Source organism: Chaetodon auriga, chromosome 21 (genome assembly GCF_051107435.1).
Source record: "Chaetodon auriga isolate fChaAug3 chromosome 21, fChaAug3.hap1, whole genome shotgun sequence".
In the NCBI taxonomy this organism is placed as follows: Eukaryota; Metazoa; Chordata; class Actinopteri; order Chaetodontiformes; family Chaetodontidae; genus Chaetodon; species Chaetodon auriga.
The window spans coordinates 15816980-15840798 of record NC_135094.1 but is presented as its reverse complement, the minus strand read 5'-3'; the positions used below and the strand labels follow the sequence as shown (position 1 = coordinate 15840798).

General features: G+C 42.6%; 1 protein-coding gene across 1 annotated transcript in view; it reads left to right on the top strand.

Moving 5' to 3' along the window:
- LOC143314548 (uncharacterized) overlaps positions 1–23819 on the top strand; it is a 67740-nt gene that overhangs the window by 32380 nt on the left and 11541 nt on the right. Inside the window, exons 4-5 of the mRNA XM_076721610.1 lie at positions 18099–18217; positions 23668–23757. Coding sequence (XP_076577725.1) covers positions 18099–18217; positions 23668–23757 — 209 coding nt within the window. The remainder of the gene's footprint in view (positions 1–18098; positions 18218–23667; positions 23758–23819) is intronic.

The following is a 23819-nucleotide window of genomic DNA, read 5'->3' as shown; positions in this document are numbered from 1 at the left end:
ACTCTGGCACACACACACGCACACACACACACACACACACACACAAACAGCTCAACGTTTTTTCTTGTCAGTGCTCAGATCTGTTGTGGACTGACCACCCACACTGCGAGCAAAACCTCCTTGACATGTGAGACTCATCAGCCAAACCTGCTCTTAACTTCAAAACTGCATTTCTCCGAAGGTGTTGCAGCCATGACAAAATCACAAACATATTGAGGATTAATCCCAAGGCATTCCTAGTAAAGGCAGGTATATTCGATCACTGCTTTCATATTCACATGAGATAAGTATCATCCTATGTTTCCAGGGGAGCTGCCGCGAGCATACAGGGGATATGCATTTCCACTGACACACACGGTGGAGAGAAAGCGGGGTTGAGGTTAACCAGACAGGGGCTGTTATAGAGATAAGAGGTCTCATTTGGTCACGGAAGGACCAGCTATGGATTTAATGGGGATGACAGGTGAATAAATGGTTGAAATCCATTAACCCTCCCACGACACCAGCTTAAGCCTAGCACCTAGCTGTTGTACTGGCCTCTGTTATGTTGTCTACTGTGCGTGTGCGTGTGTGTGTGGCCATGCAGGGGCGTGGTTTAGCTTGGGAGTCCCACCCTGCTGCACGCGATGCCTGGGAGTCCGTGCAGGCTAAGGATTTACTGAACACGCTTTAGGGAATCCCAGCTCCCTCCATCCCACAGGCACACACACACATACACACACCTTTAGGATATAGGGATGACATAGTTAACACTGAGATGGCTCTCTCTCACACACCACTTAGATACACTGATGTGGTGCAGTCATACATGTAAATGAAACAATCATGCTGCACATGTGCGCACACCCCCAGACGCCTTCTGGATGCAGAGCTGTCATACCTGACACTGATCAGATGAGATCACACACAGAGACAGTCAGTGCGCGGGAATGCACACACAGACCACGTGCACCTGGTGATCAGAAGCAAGGTCTGTTCCTGCTTTCCTTTGTCAATTTAATCTTCATAAAAACAGTGCAGCCGATGATGCCTTGCGATGACGTGCCAGGTTAAAAAATTATGCTCAGTTTGTGTGTGATTTAACTTAAGAGTAAAAAAAATACGCTATGTGAAAGAAGCCAGAAGCATAACAGTTTATGTTCCAGTTGGCAGCGTATCAACCAGCTTGTTTGGCCTTGAGTCAAGAAAATATGAATTAGAGATACAGAAAGGCAATTATGGCAACTTGACTGTAGCGGCGTCTCCTTCCAACTGTCAAACTCTTTTAATCAAATATTTGAAATATCAGAAAAAAAAATAGTGTTAATTGGATCTGGGCAAGTCGTTTTTGTTTTATTCCACAACTGGGGCATATTGCCTGCTTAATGAAGATGGAAAAATAAATAAATGCACATTATGTGTCACGAGTCTCTGTTTTCCAAAAAATCCAAAACCATGTTTAAATTCTTTATCAACTTTATCAACAAGTATTCTGTCGTATGAAGAAATTAGGAAAAATGCATTAAAATTAGATTCAGTTCAGCATTTAGAACTCTGGGATTATTTGCATGATTAAAATCAGCAGGCAGTGATTAGCTAATCCCCCCCCCCCCCCCCCAAAAAAAAAAAAAAACACTTTGTCTTTCTTTCTTTACTCCTCTCCCCTCGCTGTTTCGACCTCTCCTCTGCCTCAGTGATTCACCCCTGGTGATTGGAGGTGAATTGCTCTATTGTGGCATAATGAGACTAAATGTTTAGACAGGGAGAAGCTGTGACCGCGGAGCAAGGGGAAGGGGAGAGACAGGAAAGGAGAGGTGATGTCAGGCGTTGACTTTCACATCGGGGAAGTGTTGAAATGAGGGAGGTGTTACAATATCCTTTGCATTTGCTGGAACTGTGTTTTTTTCCCTAAAATACGCAGGTATACAGCACAGACATACAGCAGATAAGACACACTGAACACCTGCTTTCGATTTCTGTTTCCTGCTGAGGATTCATAACTAAAAATACCTAAAAACAAGTGCGAAATAAAGCTTGCAGGGATAGCACAAAATCCATGTAACTATTACTTTTAAATATGTCGAAATAATGAGGACTCAAAGCCTCAAAAGTATTTCATCACTCCAGACAGCGATGGTGGTGCAGTGCAGGAATAGTATTCATCATCTTGTAGCTGCAGTGTATCATAAATCAAAACTACTGAGTAATTTGGTGGATGGTGTGTACAATTATCTTTAAAAAGATAACTGTGCAATTAAGGTCAAAACTGCTGCTATCTATCGCTCATATGCGAACCATCTGGCGATGCGTGAACATGAGCCAGCCTGGATTGGGTTTTATACAAACCCCGGGTCTGCTTCACTAAGACCCACTAAGTATCACAATGAAACTTGAAGCATGTTTGAGACACATCTGGAGCTCTATCTGACTCTCCTTCACAGTACAGTGGAGCCACAAAGGATTTCTCCTTCCTTCTAACACATACTTTTTCATGTTTTATTGTCCGGTGGGAAAAAGTCTTTGAATCTCATTCTCTGTTCAGTTTATGACAGTTCCCACCCTGGCTTCTCTTTATCTTTTCCTCTCTTTCTGCATTTTTTTATTGCGCAAAAAGGATTCCAATCTCTTTTTTTTTGTCTTCCCAGCTCTTCTTTGTTAGTCAGAGTTTTAGTTAGTAGTATGGGGATTGAAGCGTGTATTGCAACACCATGTTGAGCCACCACTAAGTTCAAATTCAAGTGTTCTTCATGATGATTATTAGCCTGCAAGAGTTTGTCAAATCATTATCCCACAATAACATCAATTAAAAGCATTTTGTTCTGTGTGGAGTCACACAAAGCGAAAGCGGAAAGCTGAAAAGACAGATTTCCTTTGTCATTCTGACACTATCATTTTGTGATCATTCAGTAAATTGCAGCTGATCTTTTAGGAAACTGTGTAACTTCCACATTAAAACATATAAACGACTCTCCAGGAGTGAGCTCCTTTTCCACTGATGCGAAGCCTCCACCTCTATCATCATGTGCGCAATCCTGAAGCCGATCTGGGCTCAGATCTTCCAGTCTGCTCTGAACGGTGGATTTCAAACGGCACGGCGCACTATAAAATTTGGTCTGAAACTAGATGTGTCTGTGCTTGAAGGACAGATTATAGCAGGCTATTTAAAGATGAGAGGCCACAGTGGAAACAAAGCCTGAATGACAAGACCACACACTGCTATGGGAAGAGATTGTAGAGCGCACAGTGTGTGTGTGTGTGTGTGTGTGTGTGTGTGTTGGAGAGACAGAGATCTCTTATGCATTGGTATGTCTCATCTTGTGTGTGTTTGCGCCAATGTAATCATGCGTGTGTGATTTCTCACTGATAATTGGGTGCAGGATGCTGAAACTTTTGTTATCTCTTTATTTCTCCAGAGACAGTGATATCATCGCCTTTATTTAAATATCTCTACTGTGAACACATTAGGAAGCCCCCCCCATCTAAAGTCACACGCCAGGTGTCCTCTGGGCTCATCATAACCACTTTGGACAGAGACAAAGGTGTTTTGCCAGCCCTAAATGACTCTGCGGTGCTGGTAATAATCACTGATGTCAGTGAGGAAATGGATCGGCCGACCGCAGAGCTGTTGCTGAGCACTTCCTGCTGTACTGAAAAGTGGATTTAGGAGGGTTGACAAGCTTGAGGGTGTCCTGTGACCCCTGGCATTTATTTCATTTAACCTATTCCTGCTAATTTTCCATGAAATGCCCTTGTGACAGCTCGCTGTTATTTTCCACATTCAGCCTCCTGGGTTTCACTCTTATTTTCTGTCCCTGTAGTCCATAACATCCTTTTTCTTCTTCTCTTCTCTTCTCTTCTCTTCTCTTCTCTTCTCTTCTCTTCTCTTCTCTTCTCTTCTCTTCCACAATGGAAAAACCAGTCACAGTAATTAATAATTATAAGCTGTGGCAGGCGATAAAAAGAAGCACGGGGCGGGAGGGAAAGAAGAAACAGGTTTCTCTCTTTTCCCTGTGCCGTCCCTTTTGACATGTAAAGCGTGTAAACTTGGCAGGGCCAAATTTGTTGATTGCGGGCTACTGATGTGACCCATCTGGGGTTGAAACATTGTATTAGGTCTTCGCACGCTATTCCCCACCACTCCCTCAGCTCGAAAGCTCACCCCCCTTCTGTCACATGAGAAACAGTTGCAGCACTGTTGTTGGGTGAGGAGGATGTGGGTATTTGGTGTGTTTATTTTGTGTGTGTGTGTGAGTGTGTGTGTGTGTGTGTGTGTGTGCAGAGTGTGTGTAACAGGAGACTGGCCCTGAAATGGACAGTGCAAACCCTGCAGCAGCTGTGTGTCCTGCTGGAGTATCCTTCAGCAAGAGCCACACCCCTAAATGAATAAATTGTAAATGTGCACATGCTGGCATTTATGTTCGAGACTGGGTTTATGTGTGTGTGCGTCCTTGACTGTTAATGGATCAGGGTCTGGAATGATGCGTGACAAGTTCTCTAACTGTGACAGTGCTGTAACTCTCTTTCTGTCTCTTCTGTGATTTTCCTGTATTTCTCAGTGAGAAGGGCAATAAAAACGCACGTACAACACTTTTCCAGAAACAGCTGCTCAATCTGGATATGACTGATGTACCCTCACAGCCCCATCAGCTGAACTCATCGACATCATGCTGCAAATTAGAATTGATTTCCCGACTCTTTGATTTCAGTTCTTGAGCCAGATTCCTTGAGCCACTCTACAACCTTTGCATGAATCACTGTCTGACCAAAGCATTGGAGCTGTTGAACAGGATTTTTCAGTTTTGTCAAGATAAAAAAAGCATAAGACGCAGCACTGAGTTCACAGAACATTAAAGTTCTATTTAGCTGACCATTGTGGAAAGTCATCCCATCATTTCACAAGAGAACCGATGAGTAAAAGAGCAATAAACATGCCGCAATGTACAGTGTCCTTATGCAACAGAGAGGAGGATGCATTTCCTCGCGTGAGTTGGTGACAAGAACTCCGCAGTGTTTTGAGCAGCTAATACTTTCCCAAATCAAAGTTATTTCTCTTATTCCAGAGACATCCTGAAGCTATTGCAGAGGAATTTCTGTGGTCCTGCTCATAAATCAGGCCTCAGCTGCAAGCAGAAAATGCATGAGGGCTGGCCTGCATAGTGACGTACAGTACAGAACAGTGCAGCTCCAGATAAACTGCTTTGAAAACACATGTTCGTCACTTGTACCTCTGACATGTTTGGTTTGAGGTGTCTCAGTTGAGGTTTCTCTGCCTGGAAATCACATGCTGTGTTATGAAAGCAAAAAATACTTCAAATAATTTTAAATCTTTCATGTATTTAAAGATTTCTCGCTGCAAGAATGGTGAGTTCTAATATATATATATAATAGTTAAATATTTTCGGTTAAACAAAGCCATAATGCTGAAGTTGACTTTGGAGCTCTATGGGGACAAAGCAGCTACTTCAGTTTCTGAGTCTGTGTTTGAAACCACAAGATTTCAGCAGCCTCATTAAAGCAGCCATCCCACTTAGCACTGCAGTTAGATTTGATTCAGTAAAACTATGGTGTTTGTTTTCTGTGAGGAAATTGGGCAACATCAGAGAATAGAAGAGATAAGAGAAAGAGAAGTAGAACGTTGTAACTAGATTCCACTTTATTAGAGTCATAGAGCTATTTCACCACTACTAAAGGAAAAATGCACACAGGCTCAGAAATAGATGAAAGCAAGTGAAGCCAAAGTAGCACTGTTGAATAAACCCTACATCTCCAAAGATAAACAGCCGTGATTTTTAGTTTCATCTCAGGGCACTTGGGTTATGAAGAGTTTATCAGCTTGAAGGCTGAAGAGAATTTCTAAGATGCACAGTAACCCTTCAAAATAAGTTGCAGCATGGAAATAGTCAGAACTGGAGTCACAGACAGATATGGGCCCTGGTCCAGCAGTGTTGCCCACAGGTTTCAGTTGTAGGCCGACACCAAAGAGCCGAAGTGGAAATTTATATGCTGCTGAGCCCAAATGGTGGTTAACTGACACACGGTGTAATGTGAGGTTCATTAGTGTGGAGGCGATAATTGCGAGGGTAGTTTGAGAAGTGTGCCATGCATTAGATCCCGATCTTCAACTTACAGCATTTACTGTATAAGAATTCCCCTTGTGTGCAAAGACTTTCTGAACCTTGAACTTGGAATTCCCTTCATTTAAACTGAAGCACAAACTTGTTGACTTGAAGCACAAACTTTCCAGACTCTCTGCCCTTTGTTACCATTGTTGTCCTTTAATTCTTTGACAGATACATGCATGCATTTCTGTTTGATTACATTTCTATCTCCAACTTGAAAACAAATATCAGATGCACATGATCTCATCTTGCATTTCTTCCAAGATTTTTGTAAGCAGCTGTCTTTATAAGTAATGTAAATCCTAACAAATCAAATTATATAATGACTGGATATTACCTACTATTTACATAAATCAAATTAGCCTGCAATATTTCCTCTGAAACTTTTTCCACATTTATCCCTTGCCTCAGCATTGCAGAGTCACTCTTCACCATCTGCAGATTTCTGCAAAGTATGAGGACATAAAAGCACAATTTAGCATCTTAGCAGATCTATAGCTCAGTTATATCCCCGTTTAAATCCAGTCTGGAATTTTTTTGTCACATGTTGTTATCCTGCAGCAATCAGACATAGATCATCCTCAGTTCCTCTGGTGAGTTTTACTTTCCTACATTTCAAACACTTAACAAGAATTGATTTCTGAAAGAACCACTTAAGAAGGGCCAAAGTTGACGATAATGTGTATATTTGGACAAACTATCAGTACCAATCTCCTGGCTCCAAGTAAAAATGAATCTGAGACTAGAAGCCATATAGTAAGTTGAAGACAGTGAAACCTACAGGTCAGTGTTTGCATCTGTTTGTGTGATTCAGGGACACAGAAGCTTTTGGGTCAGTGGATGGACACTCGATTCTGTCTGCTGACCCTCCTGTGCCCTACTGTACTCTGCCCAGCCGTCCAAAACAATCTCTCTTTTTCCCCGATCCAAAGACGCACTCACTGACCACTGCTTCCCACTTTGCTTCCGTGAGAAGCAGAGGCTCATTTCAGTGGGACGAGGAGACTGAACCACATGGTGATGAGATCATCACCAGGCTGAAACACACATATCCACACAAACAGTTACTGTGTCATATGCACACTCATATCCAAAGAGCAAAAAATACAGAGTGACCTGCCTGTTGACACAAATATAGACTCACAAAACCACACACACACACATGCACGCACAGGAGCATTTTTGCTTCACTGTTACATTTTTGCCAAGACTTTTGTTTAGTAAAGTCATTCCCTTCCTCTTAACCGCAGCCAAAGCAATCTCTGTTGCTACAGTAACACCTCTGCATACATTTTGTTAAGCAATCTAGCATGAAAATGACATCCTGTAGTCCTGTCAGCTCAAAGGCAGGAGGAATAGTTTCTTTTAGTAACTTCTGAAAAGCTTCAAAGCTTGTTCAGGGTATTGGTGAACTGAATAATGGCTATGTGATGGCAGAAGGCCTGTTTCAAGCGTGAATTCTTTAAATTGGCTGTAAAACCAATGTCTTGTGCGGCTGATTTTTAGTGGAAATTTGAGACCTTTACAGGCCTTATTTGACAAATAACTCCTACCTTGGATTGAAGGGGTGCTGCGGTGATTTGGTATTGCACTTCCATAAAGTCAGGGCACTTGCAAGAGGCAAATTTAAAGAAAAATGGTCACAATATGTGCAGCAGAGGCCGAAATATCCTGTATTTTAGTCTATAATATGCTATAATATTCAAATACGCTGCATCCTACATTTCCCGTAATGCAATCAAGAGTATCTTTTTCTTTCACCCTCCTTGTCTTGTCCACTTCCTTCCAAATCAGTATCCTCAGATTGTAACACTTTTGTCATGACCCGGTTGTCATCACTATGACATCATCAGGGTTACTTTCTCAGACTTTCTCAGACAAACTCCTCCAGATCCACAGAAGACATTATACAAGTGTTTTCACAGGCTGAGTAGAGCTCCTGCAGATAACTGACCTTCTAAAGACAAAAAGGTGGCATGCCCCTTTAAAAAAAAAAGCTTAGTGGCTTAATACCTTCATCTTTCATTTTCCTTGTACGGCACCCATGCCGCTCAATTCAGCATGGTGGAGTGTGTGTAGAGCAAGAAAAATTGTCTCCCTGTTCAGAGCGACAGGCTGTTTGGAGAGGGCAGACATGTCGGTGTTTGTTTACACTCTGAAAATCTCTTCAGTTGGTTGGGAATTAAACATAACACACACACACATACATACATACATACATACATACACTCGTAGCATCACGCTAACACCAGATGCCAGGAAGTGGAGTGGCGACAGAGTGGCATCTACAGCAAAGCCCTGCCATGCGTGACTCTCTCCTGACTTTGCCTCTTTTAGCAAGCTTGCGTGATCCCACCATCGCTCCCCATCAAGCCCTCCACCCCCCTATATCCTTCACTCAAACACACACAAACACACATATCGCCTGCTGGGCGATAGCACAGGGGGTATGTGTCCTCCCTCCCTGAGCCAAATGAAGTGATCGGAGCAAACACTGTTGGTATAAACAGGCTTGGATTAGAGTGTGGTGATGACATGCAAGGGGCACAGATGGGAGAATGTGAAGTGGACAATCACGATATGTCCAGACCTTACAAAGGATGTCTTGCTGTACTCACCTCACTTGTTTTCACCTGTTCTCCCAGAGCTCACATCCTGAGCACAGGGTTTTTGGAAAGCTGATACTAATATTGCTGGATTAAAGCTGCCATATAACTTTTCCTCATTGTTCAATAAGCTTACATTTGACCGTGACTGTGTCTATCATATATCAGTGAAAATATTATATGTATTCAATGTTTCATTCAGAATTTTTGATGTTGTCAAGGTGGAAAAGAATCACCATTAAACATCTCCATTCAAAACTAGATTAATAAAGTTGTTAATTATGTTCTTTGTCATATAGAATCATTGATTTGATTGAAGGTTTTATTCATTTATCTGTACGTTATTGTAAATCTGTCCTCACCTTCACAGTATTTTTGCCTATTTTTAAAATTCCTGCTGACGTCACAGACATCGTGTTTGAAGTTAGGAAGTTGAAGCCCCTGAGATGCCTCTGGGGTGTTTCTGCGAGCATCCAGTGTTTGCCTGCGGCTCCGGCCTAATACCCGGCAACACAGGGGCGAGGTGTTAGGAGAGAGATAATCAGATTACTGTTGGGTTAGCGTGTCGGTTAATGAATTAGCTCTGTCAGAGGCCAAATTGTTGTGTGATATTGGTGGTGAGAAACGCAGGAGAGGAGTCGCTCATGTTAAAGCCAAGCTGACAGGTGATGCTAAGTAAAATCAAATCAGGCTGAAACTGTTAGGCCTTACACTACAAACAGGGTCTGTCTCTTTCCTTCTTCGTACTGAAAACGTTCTTGAGATATATAAAAGAAAACAGCATGAAATAACTCTTTTCAGTGATTTTTTTTTAGAAATGTCAGCTATAATTTGATGTACTTGGATGTAACCAGTAGTGTGCTTTTAATACTAGGAAATTCTGTTCTGGGGTGACAACAGTAAATTGAACTGTGACCGCATGTTGAGAGAGAATAGTACATCATGCTATTGTTCTACATGACCTGCTTCACAGATTGGTCCTGGTCACACAGGCAGACACACACACACACACACACACACACACACACACACACACACACACACACACACACACACACACACACACACAGGGAGAAGCACAGTGGATACATAACACCTCTGATAGTGTCCACTGACTGACAAGTTAATGGGTTTCATGCATAAAGCATGATCAGCATCATGGCTATCAGTTGATCACCCTCAACCTGGAACACATTAACCACCTCACACCCATTTAATTACACATTGCTGCGCCTTTCTGTGCATTTGCATGTGCGTGGTGTTTTGATGTGGATTCTGCAAGGGACATATTGCATAAACACACAGATGTTAATACATTTTTTTTTTTTTTTACTTGAAAGATAAGCGTTGTGTTGAGAAAATTCTACTTCTCAGGCTAAATAAACTATTTAAAACCCCAATGGATTATCTAAAATGCATTGTCACTAAGCTAAAAACAAGTGTGTTTCCTTAGCTCATGAAAAGTTGATGTTTCAGAGATACATGGTTTTTACAGGGCAGTGATGTTTTCTACTGTAAAAGCACTGCTGTGCTGTAAAAGGACTTCTACACTGTACGCTTTCCACCCTTGTTTCATGTCTAACACTGCATGCTCTTCATCTGACCTCAGTACTAGTCATTAGCACATGTTGTCAGCCACCTTGTACCCACTTTTCCTCCACTAAAACAAAGCCTTCTCGACTCAAAGCTCAGCAAATGAGCACAACTTGTTGAAGCCATAATGTTCTCTTTCCAGCCCATCTCAGCGGTTAGCAATTGTTTAGCATTGCGTGCTACAGCAGCATTAAAGTAGTTTCCCTCCCATATGGATTCAGCCTGAGGGACCATCTGCCCATTATTATTTGCCTCAATGGGCCGAAACGGCTCCATAATCTTTTTAACAGATTACCCTCTTGTTATGCAGAGGTTATATGGATAAAAAAGCCCGAACATTATCACTGATGGAATCAACTTTTCATGAAAGGTGTGGTTCTTTTCCAGAAAACCTGTTGAACGTTCTGTTCGCAGTGACCACAGAACAGGCGACGATTGCGTTTGACTGGCCAACTGGGAGGAGAATACAAGAGGGATAATCTGAGGCTTGTTGTGCTTCTTTCTCCCTGTTATTTTGAATTATGTGAGTGACACTAGTTGGCACGCAACACCAGGAGCCAGCATTTTACTAAAGTGGAGGTTCATGTGGTACCGCAGACTCTAACCTCCGCTCTCGTCTCTGTCTGTCTTCCCTCTCATGCAGGAATGCAGCGAGACTAAAGTACAGGAGTAGAAAACTAATAATTATTCCCTGAGCTCTCTGACTTGAGTATTTCCTTTTTCAGTCTGAATAAGCAGGAGAGTCAAAGGCACTGGTGTGTTTTGTGAAGAAAAACTCAGCCGGTGTTAAATAGTGCAGGACGACTGAGTGAAACGAGAGCTATATAAAAAACACTTTATGGTTGTTTATTCTATACATTGTGAGCCAACAGTCCTGTGCTCTGCTATACATTTGCTCTAGTCTAGATTCTGATGAAGTGCATTTACTTTAGACTTGTTGGACTAAAGCCTGGACCAAAATAACTCAACTTACGAGGAACCAAAAAAATAATTTATTGCTTGTCACTCTTTCACTCTTCCTCTCCGTCTTCATCCCCCCTTTTTCCCCTTTGCAATTCCAATCATATTTAATTTAAAACATTAAATCCACCTCTCATGGCACATCTGTTTCCAAGCTTCTTGTTTGTTTATAAAGCACGAGAGGTTTTCATTTCAAATTTATCTCTCATTAAAGTCAAAATCAGTGAGATGTGCTTTACAGCAACGAGCAAAGTGTGCACATAAACTTTACAGTTTAACAGGACACGCTGTACGTTCATTTCAAGCTCTTGGATCTCAGTCTTGTTAAAATGGAGATTGTGTGAGTACAGAAATAGAAGGCTTGTGCTTTATTGTGGCCAGGTGGGGTTCCTGAATGCAACTTTTATTAACCACCAGCTCCTTGAGCGCAACAAGCCGCAGTCATCCTCATCAAAACAGGAATCCAAGGAAAAACTATTTATAGAGTAACCATGCAAACACATGCATGCATGCAGGAGCTGATGTTTTCTTTTACAGTAGTGTATCTCAGATGTGAATGTTACACTCCACTACATGCAAGGCGCAGATATTTCCTTAAAAATTCACTTACTGTACACTAGCAATGTAAAAATAAATGTGTTGTTGCAGGGTAGATTTTCATAGTGTTCTCCGTGTATGAACACAGAGGTCCCCCAAAAGGAAATTCATTATGTCACTATTAGAATGAGCAGATCAGAGGAAGTTTGTGGTAAATATAGACGCAAAGGAGACAAACTGAAGAGAGTGAAGAATAGACCTAACAATGGAGTTTCCCCCCTGCCGCCCACAAAATATACTTCCACTATGCGTGTCTGTTTCTGCAACGGTGAACTGTCCAGTACATGCAAGCGTCAGAGTGTGTACACATGCATTACCGTTGAGCCCCCAGGCAGGGTTTTTGCTGCAATATATGTGACTCATGAGGGAGTTTGTATCCTGAGTTCACCCCCGCTGAGTGGACTGGGGGCCTGGGTCGAGCGTTTAGGCTGGTGGGACACGTCAGATCCCCGGCAACGGCAGGAAAACTGGAGCGTCTTGTTGTCTTCAATGAGAAAATACACTGTTGCATTCATTTGGGTAAAGTCAAATTAAAAGCTTTCCTGCATAACTGGCTCATCTCACGCAACACATGCCTGAATGCAGCCTGTGTGTGTGTGTAAGCGGAGAGCACATCATTTCACGCTGAAGCACATTCTCCTTGGGCCTCCATCCATTTGCATCCTGTTAGTTTTTCTAATTGTCTGTATAAATATTGCACCACGTTGGCCTTATGTTGTGGTTAATTTTCCCAAGGCTTGACAAGCAAAATTTAGGAGTGTTTAGACAGCCTTTTTAGCTGGCTCTGAATGTGCGTCGCTCTTTCAGTGGGTTCATCAGAAAAGCAATTTTCTCAGCAGACAAGCATCATGGTCGCATAAAACATGTGCGCCACAATCAGCCGTGTTCTCTATTTATAGAAGCAATTAGATGACTTTCATATTAGGATTGCTATCGTCATCCTAGAGTGTGTGTGTGTGTGTATGTGGAGAGTGCATGGCGTCGTTTTATGATGCACCGTGTAGTCAAGCCACATACGGTAGCAGTATACACGCTGTAGAGCAGTTGCCATACAAGTCTGTTTTGCCCAAGGGCTCATGTGTCGAGATCTATTACTCCTGTACAACATGGTGACTGGTGCGTCTGCTTGCCAACCAAAACAGAGAAGTGGAAACAATCGAGTTTACATCCCGACCTCCAATCAGTGTGATCCCATTTGCTTTGTCATAATATCACTTCCCTTCACTTCAGTATCTACGCGCACAACCATGGCCTTTGTTTATGTTCTACTCAGGAATTCATTTTTTTCCGTCTTCAGAGATAGACTTCCCCCAGCAGCCCTGAATGCACGCCCCTCGCAAAAAATCACTCACTCACGTTCTAATCTCCTCTGAAAGATGAATATTTGTGATTCCTGCCCTGCCACCAAGAAAAGTGCTTTTTGTAGAAGTTGTTTTGTTAGCAGCCAAAGGGAATTACTATAAATCCTCACAGTCATCCCTTCAAGTGTAATCTTATATGTCACAGTGGACTCAAAACAGTCTCATCCAAAGCAATATCGGAAAGATTATAAACCTCAATCCATTGTTAATATTGAAGGATGATTGAGGATCGAATCATTGTTTAATGCATGCTGTATATATCCATCAACCAGGACAGAATTAAAGTGGAAAAAGCTCCTGTTGTCTTCAAAAAGTTATAAAAACGCCAAAACCTTCTTTCACTGAATCTTTTTTTTCCCTTCTTTCCTCTTTGCTGCAGTATAAAAACAAGAAAAAAGTTGAATTTGCAAGGGCTGGATTTGGAGAGGGCGAGATCCGGACATTTGATCTGTGGCATAATGAAGTATTAGCTTCCATTACAGTGCAGGCTTAACCTTTTTGCGGAGCACCATTGAGCGCTTGCCAGCAGTCATCAATATTTAACAGCTGTTGCTATTATGAAATTCTTTATGGGCTAATGTGGCTCGCCGGCTTGCACGCAAGGCCTTGGCCGGCCGCCAGCACCCTGTCAGGAGGAAGGGGGGGGAGATTGACAGACGGCTCGCTCGCGTGACAACCAGCCCTTGATCAACCAGCTTCTCTCTCTCTTTGGCCCCCCCCTCCTTCTCTCTCTGTGTTGGTGTTGCTCTCTCTGCTGTGGATTTCCTGTGCCTGTGGAGAGAGAGAGAGAGAGAGAGAGCGAGAGAGAGAGAGAGAGAGAGAGAGAGAGAGAGAGAGAGAGAGAGACAAAGAAGAAGAGCACTGAGAGAAGGGGGGCGGGAATAGGCAAAGGAAGTGGCACTAAGCCAACCCAACCTCAACACACACATATGCACACACACACAGTTTTCTCTACTCACGCAAGCCTTGTGGGAGGGGAGGGACTGCTGTGCTGCACAGTGTTCGCATGTTCAGGTCCGGAGCTCTTCTTTACAAGCCAAACACACAGCTGAGGATCAGCTGCCAAAAGGTGGCACCCATGCTGCTGAACACAGAGCCTGAACACAGACAGATCACATGGACGAGTCTGGATGTCACTCAGATATATGAGACATCTGAAAAACATCACCGCTCTGATGGAATTACTTCGATAAAATTACTTCTTATCAGTGCTGGGGAACGTATTCAGATCCCATGCTTAAGAAAAAGTTGCAGTATTGCAGTATAGAAATACTCCATTACAAGCAAAAGTCCTGCATTAGAATTGTCACTTTAGTAGAGCTACGGGAGTATTACATATTAAAGTACTGGATTACTAATGCACTCATGTGTAAGCAGCATTTTACTGTTCATGTGGAGCCAATTAAAAATGGTTTATATGATGTCGGATTAATCCACAACAGTGCATCATATGTTTTTAAACTCGACCAGTGTTTTGTAGGTAAAAATCTGTAATATCCTCAAATAGATACTGAGTACAGTAAAAGTACTTGGTTACTTTCTACTAATGCTTGTTACATTACATCCTCAAATATAATTTCATTTCAGCTAACTGGCAGTCTAAAGTAATGAAATGTGGTGTCATTTTGTCGACACAAAAAATAACCACCTGTTTGACTTTGGAGTGGCATGCATGCATGCAGGCTGGTGGGTCCCAGGTTGAAACCGTGCTGCAGCTGGTGTTGTGTCTATGAGCAGCCATGTATGAACACTTATCTGCTCCTCACCACATATTGCTCTGGAGGGGAGCATGAGCTAAAGAACAGACCTGGAGTATTACCGACCATTCAGTTCAAAATGCATGCTCCGCTTGTACTCACGATTTCTAAAACGCTTTGAGTCGTGCAACACTCTTTGCCAGCGCTCTTCAACATAATGTCATGCCATGCCATCTTTGAATCGAATGCTCTAATGTACAGGACTGTATTGAAATATTCATCTCTGCATTTTGCGAGACAATTCTTTGTGTTTTATCTCCATTATGCCCAGAGCGAAAGCATGTCAGTGACACTTTGAGCCCTCAGAGACATATCTCCCCTTTCATCTTTCTCTTCTCTGTTTTTTCTTCATATTTCTCTTTTTCAGCTGTTCATGGTAGAGCAGGAGGAAGTGGCTTTAGAGGAGAGGGTGTTGAAAACCGACAAACACATCCACATTGTGCTGTAGCACCCGTATGCTGCATGGCCAAACTTACCTCACCCCCTAGAGGTTGTAGAAATTAATACCCGACTGTGTTGTGAAGTCACACATACTCTCACACACACATACACACACTCGTTCTTGTCCCAGGGACAAATTAAACAGCTTTTTCACTCTAACAGGAGCACAGCAGTCTAATGCAGTCATTCATAAATCTAATCACATTTTACAACCTTTCTCACTTCTCCTATCTCTTTCCATTGTATTCCCTTTTGTGATATCACATTATTTTTTCATTTGAACAAATCAAACTCATCTGGTGTCATTAAAGGCTCCAAGGTCGCTCATCCAAGGTGTCCTCCCAGCCAAATGAAGTCCTGAGACAATTGTGACTTAAGTTAAATTGAAGCATGCTGTGGCTGAATATTTGGCGGGTGGTCCTCATATTTTTTGTACTAAGTGGAAGCGGTAAGACAGATGACTGAAGGAGCTAGACACTTTCAGCCTCACCCCTTGGCAGCATCCACATCCCTCTACTTGTCACTTTTTACTTAACACCCCGTCCTCACACAGAGCACATAAACGCCTCACCATTACCTACTCTGTTTTCCTTTTTAGACCAGAGAGGGAGAAAATAGAGGCTAAGAAAAGCAAACCCAAAGACACGGGCGGTGATGAATAAAGCCAGTATTGTTGGCAGAGGAAGTGCCAGTGCCGATAATTAATCATACCATATGTTTGTCTTTCCTGACGCTGCATCCTCTCCAAAAGCTGCCGTAAGAGAGAAAACAAAAATACATGAGGCGTTGAAGGAGGAAAATAAAGAGGCTTATTAGATTCATTTCCCTCTGCACTACTTTCCACTGGATGGATGGTTTTGTGGTGATTGAAGAGAATAGTTTTGTTTGTGTGTAGCTGTCCGAGTCTGTTTGTTTGTATGTGTTTGCACCTCGAAGAGGTGACGACAAAATGCTTCACATTATAACTGGCATTTATGAGTTTACAAAGCTGCCTGTCAGTACAGTCATCAGCATGTAACCGGATTTTCGGCAGCAGGGGCACACACATTACAGCCTTTATTTTCACTCACAGCTTGAATAAACCTGGGGAATAAAGGATTGAGCGTTAAAAGAATGAATCCTGGCAAAAATGTATGGATTGGGAAAAAATGAGATGCATTAGCTTTTGCGTGCTTCAGAGTGGAATTAAAAGGAGGGAAACTCTTCCAGCATCATGAAATTGGTTGTCGATCGCCTGCGATGCTGAGTTGAACAAAGGAATTGTGGAGAGATGAGGAGGAGGAGGAGGAGGAGGAGGAGGAGGAGGAGGAGGAGGAGGGTAGAAGATGGGTTGATGGGGGGGGAGGAGGGATGGACAGAGGACAGGAGATGGTAGAAGGTTAAAGGGGGAGGAATGGAAGCCTTAATGGGGTTATTTGGTGGGGGTGGGGACTATATGAAGCATTGAAAGATACATACATACATACTTAGATAGTTTTTCATAATGAGGCTATGGTGTGCGTGTGTGTGTGTGTGTGTGTGTTGCGTGACTAATCTGTGCCTGCTACAATGAGTGACGGAGCGTAGGGCTGATCTCTTGGAGTGAGCCACATGCCCCCTGACAGCACACCCATAAGAGAAACACGCAAACATGCCTCCAACACGCAACACACACGTCACCAGTGCACATGTGACAGTTCTGCACGCCACTCTCCTATAGGCTAATTGCATGTATACACACGCTGGCATGGTAGTAGGTAGGACTCTTAAGGCAGATAAAAACATATCGTGGTTGACGGAGTGTGACTTATTTCATGATATTTTTACAACTGCCGTGTTTTTCTACCTTATTTCAATATCAGATGGCACAGAGGAGCTGGAGAGTGATGAAGAGTCAGGCTGACGCTGTCTGGAACTGCAGTGCAATGTATTAAGAGCTTGCAATGGTCAGAGTGAAAGCCAAGATAAGAATCGCCGATCTTTATATCGTCCAGATTAAAAAATAGCTAAATTCACCTGGTCCTAAGAGGACTCTTCAGAGGACCCTACCTTGAGATCCATTGGCAAAATCTTCTTTTGTGTTGCCCTCCTCCACAAAGAGGTCAGAGGTCAGGCTTAACTAGAGAACAGAGGCATTGACACTTCAGCAAAGATGAAGCTTTATGTTTGCTTCCTAAGGTAAAACTCTCAAATGTCGTCGGCACTGTCCTCTTCCTCACTCTGTGCGGAAAAGTGAGCATTACATGTGGCCCTATCGTGTGAGACGAATCCTGTAAAGTCATGAAATCCTCCACTGTTTTGTCTTTTTAGACAGGCCCACGACGCAGACTAATACCTGGCCTTAGTGCAGTGCAAAATAAGACTGATAGAGTTAATGTGTCCGCCACATGTCTGAGTGCCGGGCCAACTCTCTCACGGCCCTATCACAGAGGTTGTGGGAGAATTAGTTAGCACACGTTGGAGCATCACTGTCGTTCTCATTCTCAAAGTTGCCTGTGTTGAAGCAACCCTTAGTATATGCTCTATACTCTGACTGTGCAGCAGTACAGTAGATTAAAGTCAAGAATTTGACCTGTGTGAGTTATTTTCCAGACTTTGACCACAATGCTTCTTTTGTTTTTGGCCACTCTTAACTTTCTTTTTCACAGGACATAAATAAGCCCCTTGTTCCAGCCCATTTACCCTTTGTCCTTTCATGTCTTATAGCAAACCAAGATAAGACCTCCAGGAAGCACCTCAACAGCACAGCATCCTCGAACCCTGAACCCAGGAAAGAGAGCCTTCCACTGGGCACCACTGTCAATGAAAGCAGCCTCCTCCTGGAAGTAAGCAACCATATGTTTGAATGTGTATCTCATGGAATATTTCTGTGTGTGCAGCTCCTGTTCACGTTCACTTGAATGTAGAGTCTTGTGTGTATGCAAATACTGTTCCAAAGCCATTTCAATAATATCACTTTTCACTGCTGTTATCATATCGTTGCCTTTTTGGTTGTACTTTCCTGCCTGTTGGACATCACCGTCGATGAAATGCTCGCCAGCTTGCATATGTCAGTCAGGACACCATTTTTGTCTGAGTGACTGAGTGAGAATTAGGAAGGGGGGAGTAAGAGGTTTTGTGTGAATGTGTGTGTGTGTGTGTGTGTGTGTGTGTGTGTGTGTGTGTGTGTGTGTGTGTGCCCTTCGCCCTTTGCCATGACCTCCTTTGCAAAGCCGTGGTGTTGCGTGACATAAGGGTGAGACGCAAGTGTCAGAGCTGATGAAGGAGGTGGGGACTCACACACGCTGGCGGCTTGTGTGTGTGTGTGTGTGTGTGTGTGTGTGTGTGTGTGTGTGTGTGTGTGTGTGTGTGTCTGTGTGTGTGTCTGTGTGTGTGTCTGTGTGTCTGTATGAGTGCATCTCTGTCCAAATGCATGTGGTCGTCTGTGAAAGTGAGCAGAAGAGAGTGAGAAGAGCACACCAAGCCTGTCAACAGTAATCAGAGCAAATAGACATTTGCTTTTCGTCAGTTGACCTCAGACCTTTCCTCAGATTTTTCCCACAGATTAATTATAAGTGCCAATATTTCAGGGTATGACAAGCAGTTTCGTGTTATTTTCATATATCAGGACACACAGTTGTACTTTGCTGTGACGAATAATGCACACAATGCATATTTTGAATAGATTTCACAACTTGTGAAGATGCATTGCTCAACTCCTAGAGAAGCAAATGCTTCTGTTGAAGGCATCAGAGCAGACAGGGTGTCATCATCAGACACATACAGCGCATACAGCAGCACTACATGGGAACTGCGAGAGTATCAGATCATTGCTTCACACTCAATATCCTAATGGCTATCTGCAAAACAACAAATTATGACACTGATCATGGTCCAACAACTGCGTGCTCTCACACACACACACAGAGCCGATCCGATCCACTGAGGCCTCTGTTAACGTGTTAGGTTGTCTCAATGGGGTGGTAAACAAAAGGATAGATTGACTGTAGTGATGTGCTGCCTCCCGTTGCGTGACTCAACCTGCACCGGGGCCTCATAGCAAACTGTGCACTAGTTGTTCTGCTGATGGGATCCCAAGAGAGGGACGGGACAGATCTGTGTGTGTGTGTCTGTGTGCATTACTTAGGCTACTTTCGGGCACACATTTCAGACTTTCAGACTAAAGACCAGTTAATTGGGGACGCCTGGTACAATTGGGGACAAATGCCTTGTCCCCAGTTGGAGAACAGCTGATTTTTGGGTCAGCGGTTATAGCAATATCCTTTATACAATCGTGTGTTTCACAAAGTGCTTGTGAATTGAGTGAACTGAGCCTTTCGAGGATGCCGCTTTCATACCCAATCGTGATACTATCACCTGTTACCAATCAACCTGATTACATGTGGAATGTTCCAAACAGGTGTTTTTGGAACATTCCACAACTTTCCCAGTCTTTTGTTGCTCCTTTCTCACCTTGTTTGAAACATGTTGCTGCATTAAAATCAGGATAAGCATATATTAACAAAAAATCAATGAAGCTGATGAGATAAAACATTAAATATGTTGTCTTTGCATTGTTTTCAGTACTAGAAACTTGAGATTTGCTTGTGGTCGGTTCCTCAATTTCATCAGCACATTAAGAGTCTTGCTCAATCCTGCTATTTACAGATCAGAAATATTGGCAACGTTAAACCAATCCTCCCCCAAAACAGTGTTTTTCAATTTATCCACGCCATCATTTCCTTCTGCTAGCAGACTACTGTTATTCATCATTTACTCACCAAAACAATGCAGCAGTTTTGTGTCTACAGTTGGTGCAGGTGCAGCTTCTCACAAACACTCAACATAGGGAAAACATCACTCCAGTCCAGGCTGGAAAAAAAAAAAAACACTGCCTCCACATCCATTACAGAATTCAACTTTCTATTCTATTGATGACTTTTAAATCCCTACATGGTCTGGCTCTGCTTCACATTACATTTCAAGTATAGTTCAACATATCAGAATCTCCATATTCCTCTAACCTCAGTATGTGTGCGTGTAGGATGTGGGTGTGCTCCCGGTGGCAGAAGGTCTCCATGTTTGTCATGACCTCATCATCACTGCTTTCATCTCAGTCTGACAGCTAGACAGAGGGAAAACCAAAGAAACTCTGTTGAAACAATAAGACGAGGCTCCACCACCACCACCACCACCTCCCACCTCTTCTCCTCCCCTTCCTTGCTTCCAGATCCAGTGAACCAATATTTTATTTTGGGCTCTGCGTGCAAAGCGCCTCTTAAGATTTGTAAGTCAAAGCTTTTAGTCTCCCAGGGGCGGTTATGGGAGCCGGGGGCGTCGTAGTTGCAGATATGTGGTGGAGCGGGCCAGCAGCAGGTGCCTGTTTCCATTACCTAAAGGCTTTAGTATGCAAGGAACTGAGGGAAATGTGAATGGAGAAAACATACAAAAACAGCATGCGCACAGTCCAGCCAATATCATAGAGTACGTCTTTTTCTTTCTTTCTTTCTTTCTTTCTTTCTTTCTTTCACTCTTTTCCCACTTTATGACAGACATATAAATGTCTCTTACTTGGTTTTTAGTGAGGTTGTTTTTTAAATAAAGAAAATAGAATAATAATTATTATACTTGTAAAGGCATTTTGTTAGTTTTTCTTTCCATTTCTGTATCTGTGAAATGAATTGTAAATGGCCTGTCCTATTCCAACATAAATGATGGGTGTTCCCATAATGGTTTTGGATATGTGAACAATAAATGCACTGCATTCATCTATAAAATATATTTGCCAAGTATTCTGTTTTGGAAAGCCAATTACAGCAATCAACCTACAACATGTACCGTTTTTGCCGGCACACACTCTTTCAGGTCACAAGTCCAAGGCCTATTTGTTCCAGGAGAATAAAAATGTCAAAGTCTTTTAAAAAGGAAATGGGCTGCAGGAATTGAATGTGGCATTTCAATGACTTGGAAGAGGCATGGAGAAAGGTGAAGTGGCTAAACAAACCAAAATGAACTCAGCATGTAAATGCTGGCCTTTTTATAGCCTTGCAGGACCTCCTAAAGGCAACATAACATTCAAGTATATTCAAGCTGTTTTTGTGTCCATTGTTTGGACATGTTACCCTAATCCCAAACCACTAAGTCATTTATATTATTGTTGTATTTACTTTATATGCAATCAGCTTTACATTTCAGCTGTGTGTTGAGGAGAAGCTCTTCAACTGGATGGAAATCATTCAGACACTGTGCTGTGTATGAATGAATTAGATGAGAAACCTTCAACATGTCACCATCACAGCGTGAACTTCATCATACAACAACAAGCTACACTGTCTGAACACCTTATCTCTCCTTAGACACATGGTTTTGATATAACAAAGATCCCAGATAGTCATATTCATGGTCTAAAACCCAGAGGTTTTCACATTTTGGCATGTTGGATTCGGACAGAATGCAGTGTTTTTATAAATATATTAGATTTGGCCCCAACATGCTATTACCAGATGTTTGCACAGCCCCATGTGACCAATATATTAAGTATATTGGAAAGTAAGCTATGCTGATCCCACATTACCCTGTCTTCATTTCAAAAGCTTCAGAGCAGTGCAAAAGATGCTGTGTGGCTTTTGTGGTGACAGGGACACACACATCTTTCATAGCCACATCTTGATTAGTAAGTGCTGAGTTAGGTTCAAGATCAGGAAAAGTGATCCTTTGCAAAGCAGATAATGTATTCATGTATGTGGAATTTCTTTTTTTCTTTTATTTTATTTTGAGTCCTTGCTTGAGAAGGAAGTGCGTCCGTGTTTGTGTGTCTGAATCTACGGGGGGTCAGCCTCCCCCTGGATGTTGTGAACACGTGCCGGTTGACCTTGTCAAACAACATTTGCATCTACACCGCCAAGAACCTGAGTCACCTTCCCGTCTCTGCTCCCCTCCTCATCATATATGTTTTTCCACATATTGCCATGTCATATTCCAGATATGTTCCTGTCCCCGCGCTGCTCTGTCACAGCATGACTCAAATCCCTCTGGGTTTTAGGGCAAATTGCTGTATTCAGAAGCAGGTATATCAGGATGCGTTCTGTGGTTGAGATGGAGCATGTGCAGTGAGCGGAGCACTGCACCGCTCGCTAAGGCAATCAGATCACTGTTAGGACAAAGTGAAAGAGGGAGACATAGAGGAAAAGTGAGTATGAGTGTGAATCGAGAGGCCACAGGGGTGTACCACACAAATACACACACACACACACACACACACACATCAGGGAAGACCTGCATAGTCTCGCAGTAAAATAGAGGTGACAGACTCTGGCAGCAGCAGTCACGCAAGTCAAGTAGCCTTGCATTTGTCACGCTATCACAGCTGTGCGTGCGCGCACACACACTGGAAGACCTCTTCCACGTCTCCTTCCTGTGTTTTCGTTTTTCTCTCACACACCCCTGTTTCCATCTCCATCTGTCCATCCCTCCTCATTTGACTGAAGCCAGTTATGTATTTATTTAAATTTTCTTTTTAATCAACACTTGTCTCCGTAAGCTGTGCCGGCCAAACACATTATTCCCCCTTGTGTGCACGGGTGTGCGTAAAGAGGGAAAGGGGAACGAGAGTGTGTTTGTGTCTGGAGTTTCTCTGCTTTTCATCAGTGTGTTTGATATTACAAATCAAAGCACGTTACCAGTCAAACAGACTTGATTATCAAAGTTCTTAACTTATGAAATACATAAGTTTAAAGGGGAGCAAATTGGCGTGTCTGTCATCTTCAAGTTAACTGCTTTAAAAATACCATGAGTCTAAATTCCATCAAAATATTTTTAAAAAGCCTTTCAAAAGCAATATTTTGCATAACAAATCAGCCTGTTTTACTTGGCCCACTCATTTCCATTTCCATCTGTCTCTCATTTTTTCTCCTGCGTTATATTATTCTATCTTTTGTTCCATTTATACTGTTATTTGCTGTTCTCAGAATTATGGAAAGAATGACAGAAATTGAACATTGTGCTCGAAAAAAGTCTGGTTAGTGTCAAATTCTGGCTGTGGTGTGTCTCAAGCTTAAAAGAATAATTGTACAGTAATGACTGTAACCACAGTTGGGTTACAAATGAAACTGTTTGACTCTGTTGCACTGTGTTTCTGCAGGGTGAAATCATGCCATCTAAAGTTAGCCTTGCAAAAATGGCACCGATTAAATGCAGTTGTTTCTGTTTGTCAATTATGTATTTGCACTTGAGTTTATTTGCTGCATGAGCTGCCCTGACTCACCACCTATTTTTGTCTGTGTGTGTGTGTGTGCAGTCTCTGACAGGCTTTGCCTTGGTGGTGAGCAGTGATGGAATGGTCTTTTATGCCTCCTCAACCATTGTGGATTATCTGGGATTTCATCAGGTGAGTGGAATGTCTCAGTTAGATTTTAGACATACAATACTGCAAGTAACACTCTGTATAAT